This window comes from Carcharodon carcharias, chromosome 5 (assembly GCF_017639515.1).
Source record: "Carcharodon carcharias isolate sCarCar2 chromosome 5, sCarCar2.pri, whole genome shotgun sequence".
Classification (NCBI taxonomy): Eukaryota; Metazoa; Chordata; class Chondrichthyes; order Lamniformes; family Lamnidae; genus Carcharodon; species Carcharodon carcharias.
Window position 1 is genome coordinate 25,595,215 of NC_054471.1, and position 23,597 is coordinate 25,618,811.

The following is a 23,597-nucleotide window of genomic DNA, read 5'->3' on the forward strand; positions in this document are numbered from 1 at the left end:
ATTACTGAAGTGAAGGGGAAGAGGCAGCATTTGGCTGCAGACAACAGTTTTCAGTACCCAAAAATGGGTCTGACTAACAAAGAGAAAGAAAGTAATCCGGGAGGGGAGGGAAGGTGTAGGACAGCTGGCGACTATTTCTCTAATACCCCCTCGCTGCCACTGAAAAAAGGTCACCAGTCTTATATGGTGCATGATCAAAGTTAAAACTATTTAAGTGGATAAAATACGTCCACAGGACAGAGAGAAGTAAGGATGCCAGCTGGCTGGAGAACCAGTGTACTAGACTCATTAACCTTTCATAGATTCAAACCTTTTCTCAAAGCACAAAAAAGTTACTTAGTTATTGGACCATAACTTATACTTAATACACAAAAGTCACAGCACTACTGAAAGATAGGCTTGCATTTATATAGCACATTTCATAACCTCTAGATATCCCAAAGCACCTTTAGTCAATAAAGTACTCATTAGAAAACACTGTGGTTGTATTGTAGGAAATGCAACAGCCAATTGGCACACAGCAAGCTCCCAAAGAAACAGCAAGGAAGACTGACGGTGAGCTTCATTCTTAAAGTTCTTTAAAAGGGTCCCTGCTAAAGGCAGCCCAATAAGACAGCATTGCTTGGAATCCAGTTACTACTATCTAAACATAGAATGTCAATAGTTTACTGGGGTGTGTGATACAAGCTGGGAAACCAGCTATCACTGAATGCCCAGAATCAGGCTCCAATTATTTAGCAGGGGATTTGCTGTGGTCTAGTTAGGTGGTCTGCTGTGGTCTAGTTTGTAATTGGCTCCAAGTCAACCTCACTGAATCCTGTACCACTCCAAAGACTCAAGCACAAAGTCTAGGCTAATACTCTGGTGCAATACTGAGGGAGTGCCATCAGAGATACCGTCTTTCAGACAAGGCCTCGTCTGCTGTGTGTAATTTTGATCTCCATATTTAAGGAAGGGTATACTTGATTGGAGGCAATATAGTAAAGGTTCACTAGATTGGTCCCTGGGGCAAGAGGGCTGTCCAATGATGAGAGCCTGAGTGAACTGAGTCTGTACTCCCTGGAGTTAAAAATAATGGGGGCTGATCTCATTGAAATATTCAAGATTATGAAGAGGCTTGAAAGGGTAGATACTAAGAGGTTGTTTCCCCTGGCTGGGGTATCTGGAACAAGGGGATGCAGCTGCAGGGATAAGGGGCTGATCATTTGGGACTGAGATGAGAAATGTCTTCAATCAACGAGTTGTGAATTCTCTACCCAAGAGCATTTGGATGTTCCATCATTGAATATATTTAAGGCTAAGTTAGATAGATTTTTGGTCTCAGGGAATTAAGGGATATGGGGAATGGGCAGGAAAGTGGAGTTGAAGTCCAAGATCAGTCATGAGAACACAAAGACAGAGCAGGCTCGATGGGCCACGTGGTCTACACCTGCTCATATTTGTTTTAGCATTTTTTTTAAAATCACTTTAAAGAATTATTTGGTTATTATCTTGCTAATTGTGGGAGCTTGCTAAAGTTGCTAAAGGTGGTTGAGGCGCTTACTAAATTATAACAATTACATGTCAAAAGTACTTCATTGGCTGAAAAGTGCTTTGGGATATCCTGAGGTTGTGAAAGGTGTTACATAAATACAATTCTTTCTGACTAAAGTTTACTGGTTGGGTCCTCCATGCTCCATAACAGGGTGCTTATAGCCAGGTGATGCTACAAGCACCATGTCACTCTGAATATAAATGTGTCACCACGTGAACGGATGGGTGTGTTATTTAGCTGTTTTCCTGTGTGTATGTGGATGATGAGGACAAGCGATACTTCCAAGCCAGTATTCCGAGTACAGGGAATTGAGGAGATTTAATTGAGTGATGTCTGAAGGAGATGTTAGGATAGATAGAGGAAAACTATTTCTTGAAGTGGGAACTCCAGAACAAAGGGGTCATAATCTTAAAACTAGAGCCAGGCCATTCAGGTGATGTCAGGAAAGGGTAGTGGGAATCTGGAATTCTTCCCCACTGAAATAAAGCTGTTGAGTCTGAAGGTCAAATTAAAAATTTCAAAGCTGAGATCAATTTTTGTTGGGCAAGGGTATGATAGATTACAGAACCAAGGGTGCTGTGGGGGTAGGTGGAGTGAAGATACAGATCAACCATGATCTAATCATGAGTCAGGTTAGGCATGAGGTGCTAAATAGCCTGCTCCTATTCCTAATGTATGATGGCGTATGTATGGTGTGCACATTCATAAGTTTATTTATTTCAATGTGTTTATGTACACATCTGTTTTCCCTGTTTGCATGTGATCCTGCTACTGGTAAATAGTGACAGTAATCATTTCATCAAAATAGACTAAATGATACAATCCTAAAGGGGTGCAGGAACACAGATACCTGGGGTTGTATGTATATAAATCTTTGAAGGTGGCAGTGCAAATTGTTACAAAAAGAATATGGGACCCTCGGCCTTATAGGTTGGGGCACTGAGTACAAAAACAAGGATCTATGCTAAACCTTTTTAAAGCACAGGTTAGGTCTCAACTGGATTGGTGTGTTCAATTCTGGGCACCACGCTTTAGGAAGAATGTCGAGGCCCTAGAGTGGTTGCAGAAGAGATTGGCTGGAATGGTAGCAGGGATGAGGGAATTAAGTTATGTGGAGAGGCTGAAGAAGCCGGGGTTGTTAAGACTGGCAGCCAACATAAAGCTGAATCCCAAAGTCTTCTACAGATAGATAAATAGTAAAAGGGTGGTAAAAGGAGGAGTAGGGTCAATTAGGGACCTAAAAGGGAAATTACACATGGGTGAAGGGGTCACAGCTGAGGTATTAAATGAATACTTTGCATCCGTCTTTACTGAGGAGGCAGCTGCTACCCAGGCCATAGTGACAGACGAGGAAACTCTGTCATTAGAAGGGTTCAAAATTGACAAGGAGGAAGTGTTGAATAGACTGCGGGTACTTAAAGTTGACAAGGCACCGGGACTGGATGAGATGCATTCAAAGATATTGAAAGAAGTAAGAGTAGAAATTGCAGGGACACAGGCCATAATCTTTCAGTCTTCCCTAGACTGAGGGGTGGTGCCAGCGGACTGGAGAATTGCAAACATTACACTCTTGTTCAAAAAATGTTGTAAGGATAAGCCCAGCAATTACAGACCAGTCAACTTAGCTTCAGTGGTGGTCAAGGTTCTAGAAACAATTATTCAGGATAGAATTAATAGTCACATGGAAAAATATGGTTTGTTAAGGAAGAGCCAGCATGGATTTCTAAAGGGGAAATCATGTTTAATTAACTTGGAATTTTTTGAAAAAAATAACAGAAAAGGTTGATGAGGATAATACTGTTGATGTGATGTAGTGGTGTCCATGGGCTTTCAAAAGGCATTTGATACAGTGCCACACAACAGACTTCTGAGAAAAGTTATTGCTCAGGCAATAAAAGGGACATGGATACAAAATTGGCTGAAAAATAGGAAGCAGAGAGTAATGGTCAATGGATATTTTTCAGGCTGGAGGAAGGTTTGTAGTGGAGTTCCCCAGGGGTCGGGATTGGGACCTTTGCTTTCCTGATATATATTAATGATCTAGATCTTGGTGTGCAGGGGACAATTTCAAAGTATGTGGACGATACGAAGCTTGGGAGTGTTGTGAACTGCGAGGAGAATGGTATGGAGCTTCAAGAGGACATAGACAAGTTGGTGGAGTGGGCAGATAGGTGGCAGATGAAGTTCATTGTGGAGAAGTGTGAGGTGATGCATTTTGGTAGGAAGAACATGGGACAGACAATATAAAATATGGGGTGAAATTTTGAAGGGGGTACAGGAGCAGAAAGACTTGGGTGTATATGTGCATAGATCATTGAAGGTAGCAAGGCAGGCGGAGACAGCAGTTAATAAAGCATTTAGTGTCCTGGGTTTTATCAATAAGGGCATTGAGTACAAGAGCAGGGAGGTTATGCTGAAGTTATATAAGACACTCATCAGACCTCAGCTGGAATATTGTGTAGAGTTCTGGGTGCCACTTTATAGGAAGGATGTGAACACATTGGAGAAAGTGCAGAAGAGGTTTACAAGATTGGTTCCAGGGATGAGAAACTTCAGCTATGAGGATAGATTGGAGAGGCTGGGACTGTTCTCCTGGGAGAGAAAGCAGCTAAGAGGAGATTTGATAGAGATGTTCAAAATCATGAGGGGGCTGGACAGAGTAGATAGGGAGAAACTGTTCCCACTCGTAAAAGGATCAAAAACGAGAGGGTACAGGTTTTAAGTGATTTGTAAAAGAAGCAAATGTGACGTGAAAAAAAACTTTCACGCAACGAGTGGTTTGGGTCTGGAATGCACTGCTTGGAAGTGTGATGCAGGCAGGTTCCATCGAGGCATTCAAGAGGACATTAGATAATTATTTGAATAGAAACAATGTACAGGGATACAGGGAAAATGCAGGGCAATGGCACTAGGTCACAATGCTCATTTGGAGAGCTAGGGCAGACTCGATGGGCCGAATGACCTCCTTCTGTGCCATTAAAATTCTGTGATTCTATTCTCCTGAGACCAGAGAAATTGAGAGGAGACTTAACTGAGGAATTCAAAATCATGAACAGTTTTGGATAGAGTAAACAAAGAGAAACTGATGCTAATGGCAGGAGGGTCAGCTTTAAGGTAATTGGCAGAACCAGTGAGTAGCTGAGATTTTATTGTTTATGCAACAAGTTGTTGAGATCTGGACTGCAAAGCCTGAAACTTTCAAAAGGGAATTGGATAAAGAGTTGAAGGGAAAAATCAGCAGGGCTGAGGAAAGAGCAGGGAAGTAGGCTAGTCACCAGAACTTATATAACTGCAGCTGCTTGTTGATCAGAGCTGTGCAGAGTCAGACTAAGAGCTGACTCTAAAATTACACTCTCCACGTCAGCGCAAACTTGGCCAAGTAACTTGAGCCCAATGTTTCTTTTGAAAATGAGTGAACACCAAAGAAGAGCTTCCGGAAGCTTCTATCACCCACGTGGATTTTTCAGGTTTGCGATCGCTTAACGACGTGTTGGGAGTGGCTCAGTCCAACCACACTGACAATGCGGGGTAGAATGAAACATACCATTTGTCTGTAAGGTTTGTCTGTGGGAGTCACTTTGGCCTCTCGGGCCTTGTCGATATCTTCAGCTGTAAGCCCGCTGACAGAGCGGTGGTCTTGATGGAAGGACCGCCTCTGGGCCCCGGATGAGAAGGGTGTGCTCGAGTCCCTGGAGTGTCCAGTGAAGAGCCCGGCTTCTTTCTCGGGAGATGCTGGGTCAAAGGCTGCAGGGTCAACAGCCTCCTGGTGCTGGCGGGCGTCCGCAACGAGGTCTTGTGCTGACCCCTCGGGAGCTTCGCCGTTGAGGCTCCACTTCGAAGCAAAATCCTCGTCTAGTTCTGAGAGGTTCTCTTGCTGCGTCACAACATCCTAGAACGAGAAAGTAAATAAATGACAGGGTATTTATTCACCAGCAAGAGCCCATGGAAAACCCGCGGCTTATCTCCCACACAAACGGGGTGAACCTTCCCTTCACTAATGGTGGTAAAACAGGAGCAGCAGGCAATGTGCCTTTGCAGGAGTTCAGAGAAGGTTCACTAGACTGATTCCTGGGGTGAGCGGTTGTCTTATGAGGGAAGGCTGGGCAGGTTGGGCCTGTGCTCATTGGTGTTTCAAAGAACAAGAGGCAATCTTATTGAAACATAAAAGAGATTCTGAGGGACTTGACGGGTTAGATGTTGGATGCTTCCCCAAGAACTAGGGGGAAACAGGTTAAAAAGGAGTCTCCAATTCAAGGTGGAGGACGAGGGGGAATTTCTTCTCTTGGAGGATCATTAGTGTTTGGAATTCTCTTCCCCAGGCAACAGTAAAGGCTGAGTCATTGAACATATTCAAGGCTGAGTTAGACCAATTTTTGATCTACAAGAGAGTCAAGGGTTATGGGGCCAGCCAGCAAAGTGGAGTTGAGGCCATGCTCAGGTCAGTCATGAACTTATTGAATGGCAAGCAGGCTCAAGGGGCCAAATAGCCTATTGGGACCATCACTTGCAACTTCCCCTCCAAGCCACACGCCATCCTGACTTGGAAATATATCTTTGACCCAGCAACAGTGAAGGAACAAAATCCTGGAATTCCATCTCTCACAGCACTGTGGGTGTACCTACACCACATGGACTGCAGCAGTTCAAGAAGGCAGCTCATCACCACCTTCTCAAGGGCTGTTAGGGATGGGCAATAAATGCTGGCTTAGACAGTGACGCTCACATCCCCCAAACGAATGAATATTTTTTTTTTATAAACATGGTTCTGTACCTGCACCTTTCCTACTGCTGCACCGATAGCATCTTCAGCAGATGCCTGCCAGTCCCTGGCCACTGCCATTGCTTCCCCACTCGACGCTGCAACACGCATCTGCATAGTCTGGGTTTCAACGATGGCCTGGCTCAGCTTGGCTAGGCCCCTCATCAACATGATGACATCGCTCGCCATGATGCGTCTCCAATTTATTCTTCCACTGCAGAAACACAAGACCCAATTCAACATGCAGACCAAATGAGGACCCATCACTGCAAATGACAGCACCCTAGGACAAAGCTGAATTTCTACATCGAACCTTCGCACTCTTCTCAGAGATCACAAAACCCTTTACACACTGGCAATAATGGAAATGGTACTCACTGCTCTGTAGATAAATATGGCATACCTTTCATATCCAGTAGCAATGTGATTGATCAGTTCCACTCTTCAGGTCAACGATAACAACCACTGCTTATTATTTATACAACACTTTTAAGATAATAAAATGTCCAAGGCACTTCACAGGAATGTTATATAGTAAGTCACAGAGCCACGTAAGGCATTATTAGGGAAACAGCTTGGTCAGAGAGATAGGTTTAAGGAGTGTCTGAAAGAAGGAAAGCCAGGTAGAGAGAGATAAAGTGTGTAGGGAGGGTATTCCAGAGCTTAGAGCCTCAGCAACTGAAAACACAGAACAGCAGTAGTGGTACGATTAAAATCAGGGATGCACAGGGACCAGAGCTGGATGTACATCTCAGAAGATTGCAGGAGGAGATTACACAGGTATGGAGGGGTGAGAATTTTAAAAATTGAGGCATTGCTTAACCAGTAGGTCAGTGAGCACAAGGGTGATGGGTGAAGGAGACTTGGTCGGGACACAGGCAGCAGAGTTTTGGATGGCCTCAAGTTTACGGAGGACAGAAGATGGGAGGCCAGCCAGGAGTGGGCTGGAATAGTAAAGTCCAGAGGATAAAGGAGGCACAGATGAGGGTTTCAGCTGCAGATTTGCGAGAGAGGGCAGACCAGGTGATGTTGAGATGGAAATAGGTAGCCTTAGTTATGGTGTAGTTGTGTGGTTAGAAGTTTTTGCAAACAATCTCGTTCAACCTTAAGGCTGTTATCAGGTAGAGGGATGGAGTTGGCAGCGAGCAATTGGAGTTTGTGGCTTCGGTCTTCCAAATACTTTGGTACCAGTCCTACTGTTCCATTTTTATCTGGTTAAAAACCACTTCTATAAGAAATAGCAGGACTAAGCATACAGCCTTTCAAGCCTACTCCACCATTCAATACAATCACAGTTGCTAAAAAAAAAGACATGTCAAAGCATTTTGTCTTGCACTTATCAGGACACTCACAAGAATAACAATATAAGGGGGGAAACAATAATTTATACTGTATGTGAAGAGAATGCTGATGGGTTGGCAAGTGAAATTGCCATGGAGAATGCACCACTGATGGTGATTGACAGTTAATTGTCAAGTATTCTTTCAAATTTAAACCAGGCTGCTTGACCCTGATTGGTCAAGGCATTGCCCTGAGGAATGAGTCAGCGAATGGCTGACACTTATTTTGTTTAGCTGAAACAGGTGCAATGTGTGTACATGTTCTTTCTGTCTGCAAAGAACAGGGTATTAATAAAAAACAAAAATACCTGGAAAAACTCAGCAGGTCTGGCAGCATCTGTGGAGAGGAACACAGTTAATGTGTTCAACAGAACAGGGTCATTCGGACTCGAAACGTTAACTGTGCTCCTCTCCACAGATGCTGCCAGACCAGCTGAGTTTTTCCAGGTATTTTTGTTTTTGTTTTGGATTTCCAGCATCCGCAGTTTTTTGCTTTTATCAGGGTATTAATATACGTAGCTACCAATACTTGACAGCGTGACTGACAATCTTAAACTGCCTGTCAGCGTAATTCTTAGCACACCGAGGATTAATTAGAAAACGCTGTCCAATCGCGGACGTTGGACACTGTTTTGAGTTTTGCAAGCACAGGATGGTTGGTCGGCCTGTACCTTGCCCGTTGCTAACAGAGGCTGGGACATCCTGTTTGATATGATCTGCCAGTCTTTGGGAGATACGGCCTACACTGGCACTGAAATTCATGTACCACATTACTCATTTGTGTGATAGGCAGAATGTCTTTTTGGCTTGACAGCAGCATCCCGTTAGTGGAGAATACCACGTTGCTGTTGTATAGTAGCAGCGTGAAACAGTTAGCTTCACCTGTTGCTCAAATGTTTGCGATACCTTGCCCATCCAGGGTAACCTGAGGCAGACTGGGCACTTTTCAGGGCCAAAAGTAATGGCCTTAGCCCCATTCATGAATTCGCGTGATACACAGTGTGAAACGATCAGGGTAGCTATTATCCTGCAGGATGTCTTTGATGCTGCCTATTTCAGCATCAAGCTTGCACAGTGAGCAAATAGCTCGGGCCCTATTTACAAGGTTGTCGATATGACCAGGGCCCTGATCTGTGCAGACAGAAAGAACATGTACACACATTGCGCCTGTTTCAGCTAAACAAAATAAGTGTCAGCCATTCGCTGACTCATTCCTCAGGACAATGCCTTGACCAATCAGGGTCAAACTGCCTGTTTAAATTTGAAACAATGCTTGGCAATAAACTGTCAGTCACCATCAGTGGTGCATTCTCCATGGCAATGCCATTTGCCAACCAATCAGCGCTCTCTTCACATTTAGAGTATAAATTGTTGTTTTCCCCCTTATATTGTTATTCTTGCGAGTGTCCTGATAAGTGCAAGATGAAAAGCTTAGACATATCACTTTTATCAGCAATACTCAAGTCTTGTACTACCAAACGACAATGATGGTTGATCAATTCCACTTTCCCATCCAATCACCACATCCCTTGAATCCTGAATTGAAAACGCTATCAATCACAACCTTGAATATACTCAGAGACTGGGCATCCCCATGTTAATACAGAGCTAACCCACTTCCCATAGGGAATCAGCATATTCCTCCTGCCCCAATTCAGCAATAGCCAGTGACAGATCACATCAATTCCACCAGGTATAATCCCCCCGTCATCCATCCTCACCCTCCTCCACTCCAATAGCTAAGCCTCAACCTACTGACCCGCATCCTCATTCCCTCTCCATCCTTCAGCCCCACCTTGCCGCCAACCCTGCCAAAACTTGGCTCTCCTCAGGAACACAATGATCCCTATTCCCACTCAAACAGCCTCCCCTCATCCCCATAATCCTGAACATACATGCCCCAAAATTTCACCCACACTGCTGCCTCCCTCCTTACCTTTAAGAAGCCTCATTAAAGCCTATTGCTCTGGTTCACCTTGCCTGAATTTCCAAGTACTGCTCAGGCAACACCCCGGAACCAATTTAATTAATAATCAGAGTGTGGATGACATCAGCAAAAGGGCCAGGGTTATTTCCCCCAAGACACCAACATTTTGCTACCTGAGACCCTAGAACAGTGGATGTATTAGATCCTGTTCAGAGGACAGGGCTGTCACAGCAGAGCAACAGTTACATCCTAAATCTAGGGATTTCCTCAGTTAACCGACACCTCCATCCCAACATTCAACCCCGCCACATGACCACTCGAGCACTGACAGTCACACACCCAGGCCATTCCAACCTACCAACCCCTTTACTGCTTTGTACAGACAGCAATTTCCCAAAGCCTGCGGACCATTCCAGAACTTAGCTGTGGCTCAGTGGGTAACACTCTCGCCTCAGAGTCAGAAGGTCATGGGTTCAAGCCCCACTCTTGTGTGATGCCTGCCTAAGCTTCCTGCTCCATCACATAATCCAGACTGACACTCCTAGTACCGAGGGAATGCTGCATTGTTGGTGGCAAGATGTCTGCCCCCTCTGATGGGCATAAAAGATCCCACTGCAACCTCAGTACAGAGACTCTCCCCAGTTCCCTGGCCAAATATTCAGCCCACAACCATCATCACTAAAACAGAAAGAAGCAAAATGCTGCGGATGCTGGAAAAACTCAAGCAGGTCTGGTAGCACTTGTGGAGAGACAAATAGAGTTAACATTTTGCATCTAACATGGCTTCTTATCTGACCCAAAATAACTCTCGTTTCTCTTTCCACAGATGTTGCCAGACCCGAGTATTTTCAGCATTTCTGTTTTTATTTCATCACTAAAACAATTGCTGTATGTAACTTGGCGGTTGCATTTCCTACATGACACAGCGATAACACTTCAAGAGAACTGCATCGGCTATAAAGAGGTTGTAAAGTGTCTTCAGGAATCTCTGACTTCCTTCAAAGGAGTTGTTTGTGATGAGCGACATGGTTAGAGCAAACTCACAGCTGCTGCTAGTGAAGCAATACCAGGAATTCTTAAAGGGGAAACACTACTTTCATAGATAATCAAGTGCAACAGTGCCTGGAAACACTGCATCCCAAGAATGCTGGGACACACCAAATCTCGGTAGGCTGTCGCTGATAAAAGGAATTAAAAAAGATCGGCATCTGTATTATTTATTCATTCATGGGATGAGAGAGTTACTGGCAAGGTCAGTATTTATTATCCATCCCTAAATTGCCCTTGAGAAGGTGGTGCTGAGCTGGCTTTTTAAAACACAGCTGAGGAGCTTGCTCGGACATTCCAGAGGCCAGTTAGGGGTCAACCACATTGCTGCGGGCGAGGAGTCACTCACGGGCCTGACTGGTAAGAGGACAGCAGATTTCCTCCCCTGAAGGGCATTCGCGAATCAGGTGGGTTTTTATGGAAATCAACAATTTTGTGTTCAACATTACTGAACTATTCCAGATTTCTTTAATGAACTGGATTTAAATTTACCCGGCTGCTGAGCTGGGATTTGAACCTGTCCAAGCTGCTGGATTACTAGGCCAGTCGCATAACACAACAATGCCATTTGCACAACTCCTGACACCTTTCATGATCTCAGAATAACCCAACGCGCCTCAAAATCAATTAATTCCTTCTGAAGCGTAGTCACTGGTGGAATGGAGAAAAGGGATGAAAAAAAGAATGAGGGAAAATAGCAAGAGAGAGAGAAAAAGCAAAAGGGGGAGATAAAGAACATAAGGGGGAGATAGAGAAAATGAGAAAAAGAACACAAATGCCTTGGAAAAACAGCTTCCCAGAGGTGTAAACAGAAAATGGATGACAGCAAAGATACTGACCAAAGAGATGGGTTTTAAGGATGGTCTAAAAAAGGAGAGACACTGAGTGGTTTAGGGAGGGAATTCCAGAGCTTGTCAATGAAGGAATCACCATGAATAGTGGGGCAAACAGAGGAGTTGGAGGTGTACAAGAAACCAGTCAGAAAAAATCCCTGAAGGGGAATTAGAGCGAGAGAAGGTAACAGGCTATGAAGGTATTTTTAGACAAGGGTGAGAATATTAAATCACAGGCATTGGGAGCCAATGTGATAGATTCTCCTGTCATTTCAACAGATGAGTTTTCAGCAAAAAAAATGACTACTTTACAGTCTAAGTTGATGAAGTCTCATGTGACATTAGGCCATGTCTCAATTTGGATAACCGATTGCAAATACTGCATATGAGGTCAGTATTTGAGGAATGAATGGAGACAACGCCTTTGCACCAAACTCCTTTATCCTGACAGCACTTGACACTGTTCTCCCCAAATGTTGAAATCACTTGACAGAGGTTTCTCCATGTGGGTCTGTCCAAGGTTGATTTTCCCCATGTATTTCCCAGCTTGCAAGCTCTGAGGTTAGCTTTCAGATTGCCTTTATATGTAAGTTTGCGATGAGCCCTGTGGTGTGGGATCCTGCGCTCAGCCAGCTGTAGAACACCGCCTTTGGTGTGCGGGAATCCTCTGTGTGAAGCACAAGACCGACCTGGCAAAGCTGAGCTCTGAACAGCAGTGCCCTCGATGCTGGTATGCAACAATTTGCAAGATCCTCGGTGTTGGGGATTTTGTCCTGCCTGAGATTACAAATAGATCTCAGACAGTGAAGATGGAATGTGTCTAGTCGCTTCCCGTGATACCCGTAGTTTGTCCAAGTCCCTCACCCGTAAAGAAGTGATGTAAGAACCACTGCCAGGCAGACTTTGATCTTTCTTCAGAGACAAACACTTTGCTCTTTCCAAAGTCTGAGAGTGAACCTGCCAAACACTGAGCTTGTTTTTGTCGGGTGATCGCTGATTTTGTCATCCAGCGTAGTGTTACTGGAGAGGATACTCCCAAGGTAGCAAAACTTCTATACTGAACAGAGGGGTGTGTTGTTGAAAGTGACTGTGGGATCTTGGAGCATGTGACCGGGGCGGGTTGATACAAGTGAGTACGAGAACATGGTCCAGAAGTACATGGCAAACAGAGCTGGAGCCAATACACAGCCTTGCTCAGTGCCACTGGTGACAGGAAAGTCATCCGATGACATACCTCTTTGTATCACGCTGGCCATCATGCCATTGTCAAATAAGCTAATAACACTGATCATCTTTTTAGGGCAGTCATATTTGTACAGAACCTTCCACAGGTCTTCCCAGTTTATCATAGCAAAAGCCTTGCTCAGGTCAACAAACACCATTTAGGATGTCCTTCCTCTGTTGGTGGGACTTTTCCTGATCTTTGCAGCATGTTAAATTCATGTCCACTTTGCCCCATCCCCGGAAGCCACACTGTGATTCTGGGTTAACAGAGTCAATGAAAATAACCCTTGCAAAAATTTTTCCTGCTGTTGAAAGAAGTGATGTTCCACGACGACTGTCACAGATGCTCTCTTTCCATTTGTAGAGGTGTGTTAGAGGCTTCTTTGTAGTCTTGGGGCAGAAACTAGTGACTTTCCAAACCACACGAGTCCCTCTGTACTTAAATACTTAAGGTGAGATGCTGTCAGCTATCGCCTACTTGCAAATAGAAAAGCTGCTTCATGGCCTTAGTAGCTTCTGCTTGAGAAGAATCAAGAACAAGCTCTTCCAGAATATGGTGCTCTGGAAGTGACTCAGTTATATCATTGCACACTATGGATTGTTGGTTTATGAGGCTGCTGAAATACTCTGTCCAATGAGAGAATCTCATGCCTATTGCTGACTGCCATCTGCTGAATGGATAGGTATCACACCGTTGAGTTTGGGGTCTTTCATGAAGATATTAATTTATATAATGTTATTGGAAATTATTTTAAACTGGACTTAGAGTAGGGTCTGCGTCTGTGAGCGTGAGTGTGTGTATGTCTTAAATGGATTAAAGCCAGCTTAGTCTGGGTGCTTTGATGTGTAGTGGTTTTGAGATGTTAAACAGCAAGATAAGGGTTTTTTGCATTTTGTTGAATAAATCATTGAAAGACTGGGGGTGAAATCTTGCACCTAGCTAGGAGACACCAAGCAATATGTTTATAGCAGTATTAAAATTGGTACTACGGAAGGGGTTTTATTGTTAGAAGAGGTAGTGTCCAAAGGGCCTGGTGATACAATGAGAATTTACATTCAAAGGGTAGGTATATACAGAACAGAGTTACGTGTGTGGAAGTCAGAAACATGTGAAATCTAAGGCTGTAAGCCCTACCACTGTGTCTGTGAAGGAACAAATTGAAAGGGACCTCATTTTGAATCCTTAAGATAAAATGTGCTTTGCCTAGGGTGTCTGTTTAAGTCTGTGTTATTGTTGCCTTGGAGAAAATTACCTGCAAATGATTAATGTGGGGATTTGTTTAAAAGTTATTATGGTAGTAACCTGTGGACATGTGTATATATTTAATTCTTTGTAAATTAATAAATGTTTAGTTTAATTTATATAAAAACCTCTTGAGACTTGGTGGTTTCATTTCTGAATTCAGAGATGCATCTCAAATATGCCACTTGAAAATATAAGTTCTGACAATTGTTCAAGTTTCCCCTTGGGGATTTTAAATAACTCAGCCTTTACTAACTGCTGTGTCATAACAGGGCCATAGGCTGATCACAGACCTTCAAGTCGAGCCTTCAGGTCATTTTAATCAGAAGCCGCTTGAAGTTCACCAGCCTTGTTTTCCCATCACCGGTTCTTCATCTCTATTAGTTTGGCCTGCAGCATGTCTCTTGTGCGATGATATCTAGTGTTCCTTGTCAGATAGGCAAGATCTGTGAGCGACATGCACTTTGTCTGGAAGTTTGTCCACGCCCTGGTCGTTGCTGTCGAACCAGTCTTGGTGCTTCCTTTTACGCAGTCAGATGCTGTGCTGCGAGTAACATCCTTTAATTTTTTCCAAGAATCTTCAATGGTAACATTGTCCTCCAGAATATCAACAATTCCTGTGGCTAGTTTGTTGGCCACGTCTTTAAGAACAGTTACATCAAATTTCCTTAGATTTTATCTTCAAAGGTTCAATGTCCCTGACAAGACGATGGTCAGAGCAGCATTCTGCACCTCTAAGGGAACAGGTAGAGCACACACCCTAAGGGTCTCTCTGTCGTACAATAACATAGTCCAAAATGTGCCAGTGTTTGGGTCTGGGGGGCATCCACGTTGTTTTCAGTTTGTCTGCTCATTGGAAGACTGCATGTGATGGCTACATTAAATTGGCTGCACTTAAAAAGGAATGACCACTGGAGTTTGCTCAGCCAATACTGTGGTGTCCTAGTACTCTTCATGTATTACAGTCAGTGCCCACTCAGGCATTGAAATCACCAAAAATAATGAGTTTGCACTGGTTGGGTACTCCTTTAATTATCTTGCAGAGGGCATCATAGAATGCTTCGTTGACCTTCCCGTATATGTCATTGTTGGAGCATGGTTGCTAATGAGCGTAACATGCTGGTTACTGGTAAAACTTAAATGAAAAACCATTATTGGATTGCTGATCCCCTTAGGAAGTGAGTCAAGCTTGCAGGCTGGTTCAGATCAAATGGCAAAGCCCAGACCCGACTTGTCAATCCATTAGAACGTGTAGCCTGCACCAACCTCATGTTGAGACTCCGCAGCAAGCCTGGTTTTGCTTAAGGAGCTATGTCAATGTTGTATCTGCCCAACATTCTGTCTATGAGGACTGTTCTTCTCATTTTGTTGTCCAGAAGTGTTCTTGCATTCCATGAATCGAGTTTCATACGATTACTTGTTCTTTACATTTCAACTGCGGTGAATGGAAGACCAGCCAGCATTATGAATGTTAACCACCAATAGCATGCTCTACCTGTCCCTGTCATCATTTCCTCATCACAACAGGGCTTGGTTGCGAAACAACCCGCACGCTGAGTATATTTAAGTGAGTGGGGTTTGTGCAAAGCCTCTCCCACTCCCTCACAGCTGATGCTACACTGCTGCAATGTACACCACAAGTGCAGCAACTGAAAGGATGCAGGTTTGTTTTCAGGTTTGTCCTTCTCCTAAGAGCTGCTGAACCGAGGAGCCTCCTCTATCCTTGATGTTGCGGTACAGTTTACTGACACTATCTGTGATCTTCCTCACTGTCAGCTGGGCATGTACCTTTACAAGTTAAATCTGTAGCTGAGGCTTCTGAAATCAGAGTTACCTTCGCCTAGATAGACTGCCAATTGAGCCCTACCAACCCAGAGCTATCTGGTTTAGAGGTGCCAAGCACCCACCTTCACACCTGCATCCCACAGTGCTAAACAGGGATCAGCACATGAAGCTGGGTAGTAGGGGCCTGATTAGGAGAGGCAAGGCTATTGAGACACTGATTATGTGGGACTTTTTGTGAATGAAGGGAGTCTCAACTCCCTTCACCATCCAGTCCTTCCTGAACCTTTGACCCACCCAAGCCAATGTAGGTCATTAAGAAGAGTGATGAGGAATGAGTGGGACTTGGAAAGGAAGGGGCCTTCAAAGATGGGGAGGAGAGGCCAGCCAGGAGAGCATTGCAATAGTCTGAAGGTGAGAGTTTCAACAGCAGATGAGCTGAGGCAGGGCCAGAGATGGGTGATGTTAGAGGAGGAAGTCAGCAGTCTTTATAAACGGGGATAATATGGAGTTGGAAGCTGAGGCAGACATCACTTCAGATGGCCGAGGGGCTGGAAGCAGGTGTTAGGCTGGGTAACAAGGTGATTCAGTTAGCCGGTGCCACACTAACTCACTCCTGAACAGTGCATTAGTGTCATGTGCTGGGAATTGGAGAGTGGCAAATGGTGCATGGCAGGCTGGAGAGAATAAAAACTGTTTAGAAATAGCGGGTAGTGAGTCCTCACCATCAGTTAACAAGATATCGGTTAACAAGAAACAAAATACCAGAGAGGCTGGAAACCTGATATTAGCTGTGGGCACGTTCCATTTGATATAAACCATCACTAGCCACAACATCAAAGCCAGTTCACCCAGCTCACTGTACCTCACCCCCTACTGCCCCCATGTCACAGAATATTTTATATTACAAAGAAATTAACAGTAATGATTTCAAAACCACCTTGTTTTGTTAGGTGATGTGATGACTTGCTCCCTCACCCACTCCCCGCCCCCGGCACCTTGCCTACTCCTGGTCTCCTCCCTGACCCCTAACCCTTCCTGACCACTCCCCCTCCCTAACCATTCCCACACTTCCCGATTCCTCCCCCACCACCCCACCCTGGCTCCCCACTGCCCCACTCCCTGGCCGCTCCTCACTCTCTCGGCTCCTTGCTCCCCACTCCCCCATTCCCTGACCACTCCTCGCTCCCCCTGCTCCCTGACCGCTCCTGGACAGCTCCCCTGGCTCCCTGACCGCTCCCCCCATTCACCTGAGGAAAAAGGTCTTGGTTTAATGTCTCATCTGAAAGATAGCACCGCCTCAGTACTGCAGTGAAGTGTCAGCCTAGATTTTGTGGACAAGTCTCTGGAGTGGGACTTGAACCTACAACGGGACTCAGAGCCCCAAGTGCTATCGACTGAGCCATGACTGAAACCTTCAGCATGCTAAATCACCTCCTGTCCTCACTGCTCTCCTAGTTAGCTTTCACCCATCCCATGTCAGAAATTCAAAATTCTGATCTTCATGCTCATCAAGGTCTCACCCCTACAATATCTCCCATTGACCTGTTCAATATTTATCCCTCCAGACAATATCACTAAAACAGATGATCTGGTCATTATCACCCTGTCATTTGTGGGATCTTGCTGTGTGAAAATTGGCAGCCGCCTTTCCTACATTACAACAGTGCCTACACTTCAAAAGGGCTTCATTTGCTGTGAAGCATTTCAGGAAATCTTGGGCTTGTGAAATAGGAACCTGAGGCTATTCAGCCCCTCAGGCCTGTTCTGCCATTCAACAACACCATGGCTGATCTGTGACCTAACTGCATAGACCTGTCTTTACCCAATATCCCTTAATACCTTTGGCTAACAAAAATCTATCAATCTCAGTTTCAGAATTAACCACTGATCAAGCATCAATTGCCTTCTGTGGAAGAGAGTTCCAAATTTCTACCATCCTTTGTGCATTTCCGCATTTCACTTCCCAAAGGTCTGGCTCTAATTTTTAAACTACACCTCCTTAGTACGAGACGCCAAAACCAGCAGAAACTTTTTCTCTCGATCTACTCTATCTGTTCCCCTTAACATCTTGAAAACCTTGATCAAGTCACCCTTATGCTTCTAAATTCCAGGGAATACAGCCCTAATTTGTGTAATCTACCTTCATAGCTTAACTTTTGGAGTCGAGCAATCGTTCTTGTAAATCTAAATAGATGTGGTGCCCAGGGCTGCTCACAGTATTCCAGGTAGGTTCTAACCAGGGCTTTGCATAGCTGAAGCATGACTTCCAGCCACCTCGCATTCCAGTCCTCCAGATATCATGGGCAACTTTGCATTAGTCTTCCGTTTTTATTATTTTCTGTACCTGTTCACAACAATTTAATGATCTATGTATCAGAACGTACCTGTGATCTCACATTAGCCAACACTGAAATCCATTTGCCAGAGTTTTGCCCATTCAATTAATCGATGAGTATCCTTTTGTAATTTTACAATTCAAAATTACAAGTTTAATACAAGTTTTCTTTCTTTCTCCTGGCTCTCGCTTCATGCATCCCCGCCCCCATTGCTCCAAAACCTGGCCATCATTCCTACAGGCACCCAAGACACAGCGTTCTGGAAATCCTTCCCTAAACCTCTCCGCCTTGCAAGCTCTGCTAAAACCCACCCCTTTGGCCTATACTGGGGCCACCTCCTTCTTTGGCCCCTCCTCCATTTCTTGATGACGTCTCTGAGTCAACCTAGCACATATTTCCATATTAAAATGCACATCAATGCATGCCTCTATTCAGGCAGGGATGTTAGCTTTGCATGTGAAGCCCTAGGACAAGGCAACAAAACGCACTCCCGTAAGCAGTGGATCTCTCTGACTAGCCCACTATTTATTTTGCCTCACCGCTCGTGAAACAAAACACTGTTTTTGTTTGGGATTTCCAGATTGGGCTGGAGGGCACAACATTTTATTGCTGCAAAGTTTATTATTTACAAAGCAAACAGGGATCCCGTCAATCAGACCGCCCTGTACTGGGCAGCCCAGGTCAACGCTCAAAGTGCAAGGTTGAACATTGTGAGAGACAGAAAAAAAATGAGGAAACCAGATCAGAGGGAGTTATACCTCTCAGGAAAGGAGGAACAGCCTGGGCTCTTCTCCCCAGGAAAGAGATGGATGAGGGGTGGCCTGATAGAAGTCTTTAACATTACGAGACGTTTGATCGGGTACATGTTTTCACTTGTGCAGGAATCCAATACTGGAGGTTGTAAATACAAGACACTAAAAACAAGAGAAACTACTTTACACAGAGGGTAGCTAGAATGAGGAACTTGCTACCACCACAAGGAGCAGTTGGTGAATAAAGAGGAAGCTGGATAAACAGAGGAAGGAGAAAGGAATAGAAGGACATGCTGTTTGGGTTACAACAACGATGATAATGCAGATTTATATAGTGGACTTAATCTAATGAAATGTGCCAAAGCTTCACAGGAGCATAATTAAAATGTGACACTGGGCTACATAAGGAGATATTAGGGCAAATGATCAAAAACTTGGTCAGAGGGGTAGGTTTTAAGGACTGTCGCAAAGAGAGGTTTGGAGGCAGGAGAAATCCGAAGCTTAGGGACTTGGTAACAGAAGGCACAGCCACGAATGAAGGAGTGATCAAAGTCAGGCAAAGGGGGCTCAAGTGGACCATAAACACTGGCACAGAGCAGCTGGGCCAAATGGCCTGTTTCTGAGCTATAAATTCGATGTCATTTTAAATCAAGAAGCAGGATTTAAAACGAGACCAAATCTATCGATCCTATTCTGCAGTTGTGGGAGGGAGAAGGGGATAGTAACTTGTACACATGCTTTCACCTACCTCCACTCCCTGGCTGCTACTTATACAGTCCGACGTTTGGATCTCATTCAAGAAAGTGACCTTGAAATAAAGAGGGTGCCCTCTTCTCTATATTTTACAGTAAAAATGGTTCTGGCAAATTCAACATGGATTTTGTGGATTCTCCACCTCCTTGAGAATCCAACAGATTACTGGCTGGCTCTTACTTAGAGAGAAAAAAAATTCATAAATTAGCACAAAACTGCCTTAGAGTGGAATCGTCAGCCCTGTGAATAGTCACTGACACTCTACAGGTCATGGAGATAGAGACTCACAGGGGAGAGAGATGGTTAAAGGGCTGAGGTCATCGCCTACACCTTGATGCTGCTCAAGTTGCTGGCCCTCAGCCCTATTCTTGGAAAGGCTGCGTGTTTGTCTGTCTCTGACACTGGGGGGGGGGGGGGGGGGGGGGGGGGGGGGGGGGGGGGGGGGGGGGGGGGGGGGGGGGGGGTGGAGGAAAGAGAGAGAGAGAGAGAGAAAGAGAAGGAGAGAGAAAAAAAAGAGAAGCAGCAAAACCTGATCATTGCCATCCAGGGCATGGCACTGAGCAGATCTCAGCAGACCATACACCTCAGTCCCTCCCTCATCCACGAGTTACCAGGGAACCTCTATGTCTAATACACATAATCAGCAAAAGCAACAATATCCCCATCCCTCCAGCCCACTTTCCTCAGCCCCCAATTCTCCACTTTCCCCGCATGCCCCCTCCCCAGATACCTCCCAAGACCTCTCTCCACTCAGACACCCCCTACTTCCTTCCATTCCCCCTACCCTCTACTGCCCCCCCGCTTCACTCCAGCTCTGTCCCCCGATTGCTCCACGCCAGCTCTCTCCCCACACCACCCCACCCCTGCACCACTCCAGCTACCCCCACTCCAGCTCTCCTTCCCCCCACCGCACCACTCCAGCTCTCTCCCCCCACGCCTAGCTCCACTCCAGCTCTCCCCCCACGCCTAGCTCCACTCCAGCTCTCTCCCCACCCAGCTCCACTCCAGCTCTCCCCCCCGCCCAGCTCCCCCTCTGCCCCTCCAGCTCCCCCTCCTCCCTCTCCAGCTCCCCTTCCTGCTCCCCAGCTCCCGCTGCCCCATCTCCCCCTCCTGCTCCCCCACCCCCCAGCTCCCCCGCTCTCCCCCCCCCCACCCCCCAGCTCCCCCGCTCTCCCACCCCCCCAGCTCTCCCCCCACCTCCAGCTCTCCCCCCACCTCCAGCTCCCCCAGCTCTCCCAACCCCCTCCAGCTCCCCCATCCCCCTCCAGCTCCCCTGCTCTCCCACCCCCCTCCAGCTCCCCCAGCTCTCCCCCCCTCCAGCTCCCCCGGCTCCCCCACCCCCCTCCAGCTCCCCTGCTCTCCCAACCCCCTCCAGCTCCCCCACCCCCCCTCCAGCTCCCCTGCTCTCCCACCCCCCTCCAGCTCTCCCCCCCTCCAGCTCCCCCGGCTCCCCCACCCCCCTCCAGCTCCCCTGCTCTCCCACCCCCCTCCAGCTCCCCCAGCTACCCCCCCTCCAGCTCCCCTGCTCTCCCACCCCCCCCTCCAGCTCTCCCCCCCACCTCCAGCTCCCCCAGCTCCCCTGCTCTCCCACCCCCCCTCCAGCTCCCCCAGCCTCCGCCCCCCTCCAGCTCCCCCACCCCCCCTCCAGCTCCCCCATCCCCCCCCCAGCCTCTCCCCCCACCCCCCCACCCCCCCCCTCCCCCCCCCCAGCCCCCCCCTCCCCCCACCTCCTCCCCCCCCCCACCCTCCCCACCTCCCCAGCTCCCCCCCCTACCCCCCCTCCACTCCCCAGCTCTCCCCCCACCTCCAGCCCCCAGCTCTCCCCCCACTCCCTCCCCAGCTCTCCCCCCCCCCACTCCCCACCTCCCCCCACCCCAGCTCCCCCAGCTCTCCCCCCCCTCCAGCTCCCCCAGCTCTCCCCCAACTCCAGCTCCCCAGCTCTCCCCCCACCTCCAGCTCCCCCCGCTCTCCCCCCCCTCCAGCTCCCCAGCTTCCCCCCACCTCCAGCTCCCCCAGCTCTCCCCCCACCCGCTGCCCAGCTCTCCCCCCCACCTCCAGCCTCCCCCAGCCTCTCCCCCCCCTCCAGCTCCCCCAGCTCTCCCCCCACCTCCAGCTCCCCCAGCTCTCCCCCCACCTCCAGCTCCCCCAGCTCTCCCCCCACCCTCCAGCTCCCCCAGCTCTCCCCCCCACCTCCAGCTCCCCCAGCTCTCCCCCCACCTCCAGCTCCCCCAGCTCTCCCCCCACCCTCCAGCTCCCCCAGCTCTCCCCCCACCTCCAGCTCCCCCAGCTCTCCCCCCCCACCTCCAGCTCCCCCAGCTCTCCCCCCCACCTCCAGCTCCCCCAGCTCTCCCCCCACCTCCAGCTCCCCCAGCTCTCCCCCCACCTCCAGCTCCCCCAGCTCTCCCCCCACCTCCAGCTCCCCCAGCTCTCCCCCCACCTCCAGCTCCCCCAGCTCTCCCCCCCACCTCCAGCTCCCCCAGCTCTCCCCCCACCTCCAGCTCCCCCAGCTCTCCCCCCACCTCCAGCTCCCCCAGCTCTCCCCCCACCTCCAGCTCCCCCAGCTCTCCCCCCACCTCCAGCTCCCCCAGCTCTCCCCCCACCTCCAGCTCCCCAGCTCTCCCCCCACCTCCAGCTCCCCCAGCTCTCCCCCCACCTCCAGCTCCCCCAGCTCTCCCCCCACCTCCAGCTCCCCCAGCTCTCCCCCCACCTCCAGCTCCCCCAGCTCTCCCCCCACCTCCAGCTCCCCCAGCTCTCCCCCCACCTCCAGCTCCCCCAGCTCTCCCCCCACCTCCAGCTCCCCCAGCTCTCCCCCCACCCTCCAGCTCCCCCAGCTCTCCCCCCACCTCCAGCTCCCCCAGCTCTCCCCCCACCTCCAGCTCCCCCAGCTCTCCCCCCACCTCCAGCTCCCCCAGCTCTCCCCCCACCTCCAGCTCCAGCTCCCCCCACCTCCAGCTCCCCCAGCTCTCCCCCCACCTCCAGCTCCCCCAGCTCTCCCCCCCCCCCCAGCTCTCCCCCCCCCCCCCCCCAGCTCTCCCCCTCCCCTCCAGCTCTCCCCACCACCCCCCCCTCCAGCTCTCCCCCGCCCCCTCCCCAGATTGGGCTAACAGGTTGCCCGGCGGTTTGTTTACCACAGGCTGGCGATCAGCCCTCTTGAGGAGCAGCTGAGGAGGTCCCAGCCTGGGCCACGGACTCACCCCCTCAGTTAAAATCAAACCCTGGCCGCGGACGGAGCCTGCACACCCGTTACTTACAGGGGCAAGGGGAAGCTGCGGACCGCACGGTCTCTGTCTGTATTTGAGACCCTCCTCCTCTGGAGATGAATGCGTCCGATCAGCCTCAGCACTGCAAGACCCTCTCCCCAAACAGCTGCTAAATAAAGCTTACCGGGTGCCCGGGGTGAGCCCTGCTGGTCGCCGCACTTACCGAGCTCCGACTTCTGCTGTCCCGCTCCCGCTCTCGCTCCCGCTCCTGCTGCCTCTCTCCCACAACCGCACTGACCGCCCCCCACCCCCCAACAAACCCCAGCGCCCGCCCAGCGCCGCCGCTCATTGGCTCCCCACTCTTTGCACGGCAGCCTCGCTCCGATTGGAGCACGACGCCCCCGCGCCTCATCACCTCCCGCATCCTAATGGTTAAAGGGCCCGTCAATCGCTGCGGGCCCGGCCAGCACTCGGTCCCCATTCCGCCACGAGGAGGGGGGGGGGGGGCGGGTTTCGCCTGCGCCGGCAACGCCGATTGGCTTCCTCCCGATGTCAATCTCAGGATACCTTCCTCCTTGACTGGTGGGTGTGTGTGCGCGCATGTAAAACGAAATGCGAGTCTCCACGGCTGATTGGTCCAACCTCGCTCTTCGCGCCTATTGGTTGTTGCCCAGCGACGGTGCCGTGTGCTGCCCTCGTGCAACCGCGGCGCTGAGCCAATGATATGCCGGGGAAGAGAGAACTGGGCGGGGCAGGGCCGATGGGCGGGGTTAATGGGTTTGAGTGAGGTAGAGTGAGGGAGCAGTGTTTGCAGCGCTTGCTGTACTGTCCCTTCTGGAACCGTCACGACTGTACCTGACCCTG

At 48.5% G+C, this 23,597-nt stretch overlaps 1 protein-coding gene across 5 annotated transcripts in view; it reads right to left on the reverse strand.

Annotated features, from left to right (window-relative positions):
* The window catches only part of coq8aa (coenzyme Q8A, genome duplicate a), a 74,528-nt gene extending 51,491 nt beyond the window's left edge, over positions 1-23,037 (reverse strand). Inside the window, exons 1-3 of one of the 5 annotated variants that reach the window (XM_041188760.1) lie at positions 22,918-23,037; positions 6,306-6,507; positions 5,079-5,423 (exon numbers count right to left, since the gene is read on the reverse strand). In XM_041188760.1, coding sequence (XP_041044694.1) covers positions 5,079-5,423; positions 6,306-6,482 — 522 coding nt within the window. In that variant the 5' untranslated portion in view covers positions 6,483-6,507; positions 22,918-23,037. Of the gene's footprint in view, positions 1-5,078; positions 5,424-6,305; positions 6,508-17,832; positions 17,851-18,076; positions 18,224-22,917 lie in introns of those variants that run through there. The other 4 variants (XM_041188759.1, XM_041188761.1, XM_041188762.1 and 1 more) reach the window with 4 other exon arrangements.
* Positions 23,038-23,597: the final 560 nt, after the last annotated feature.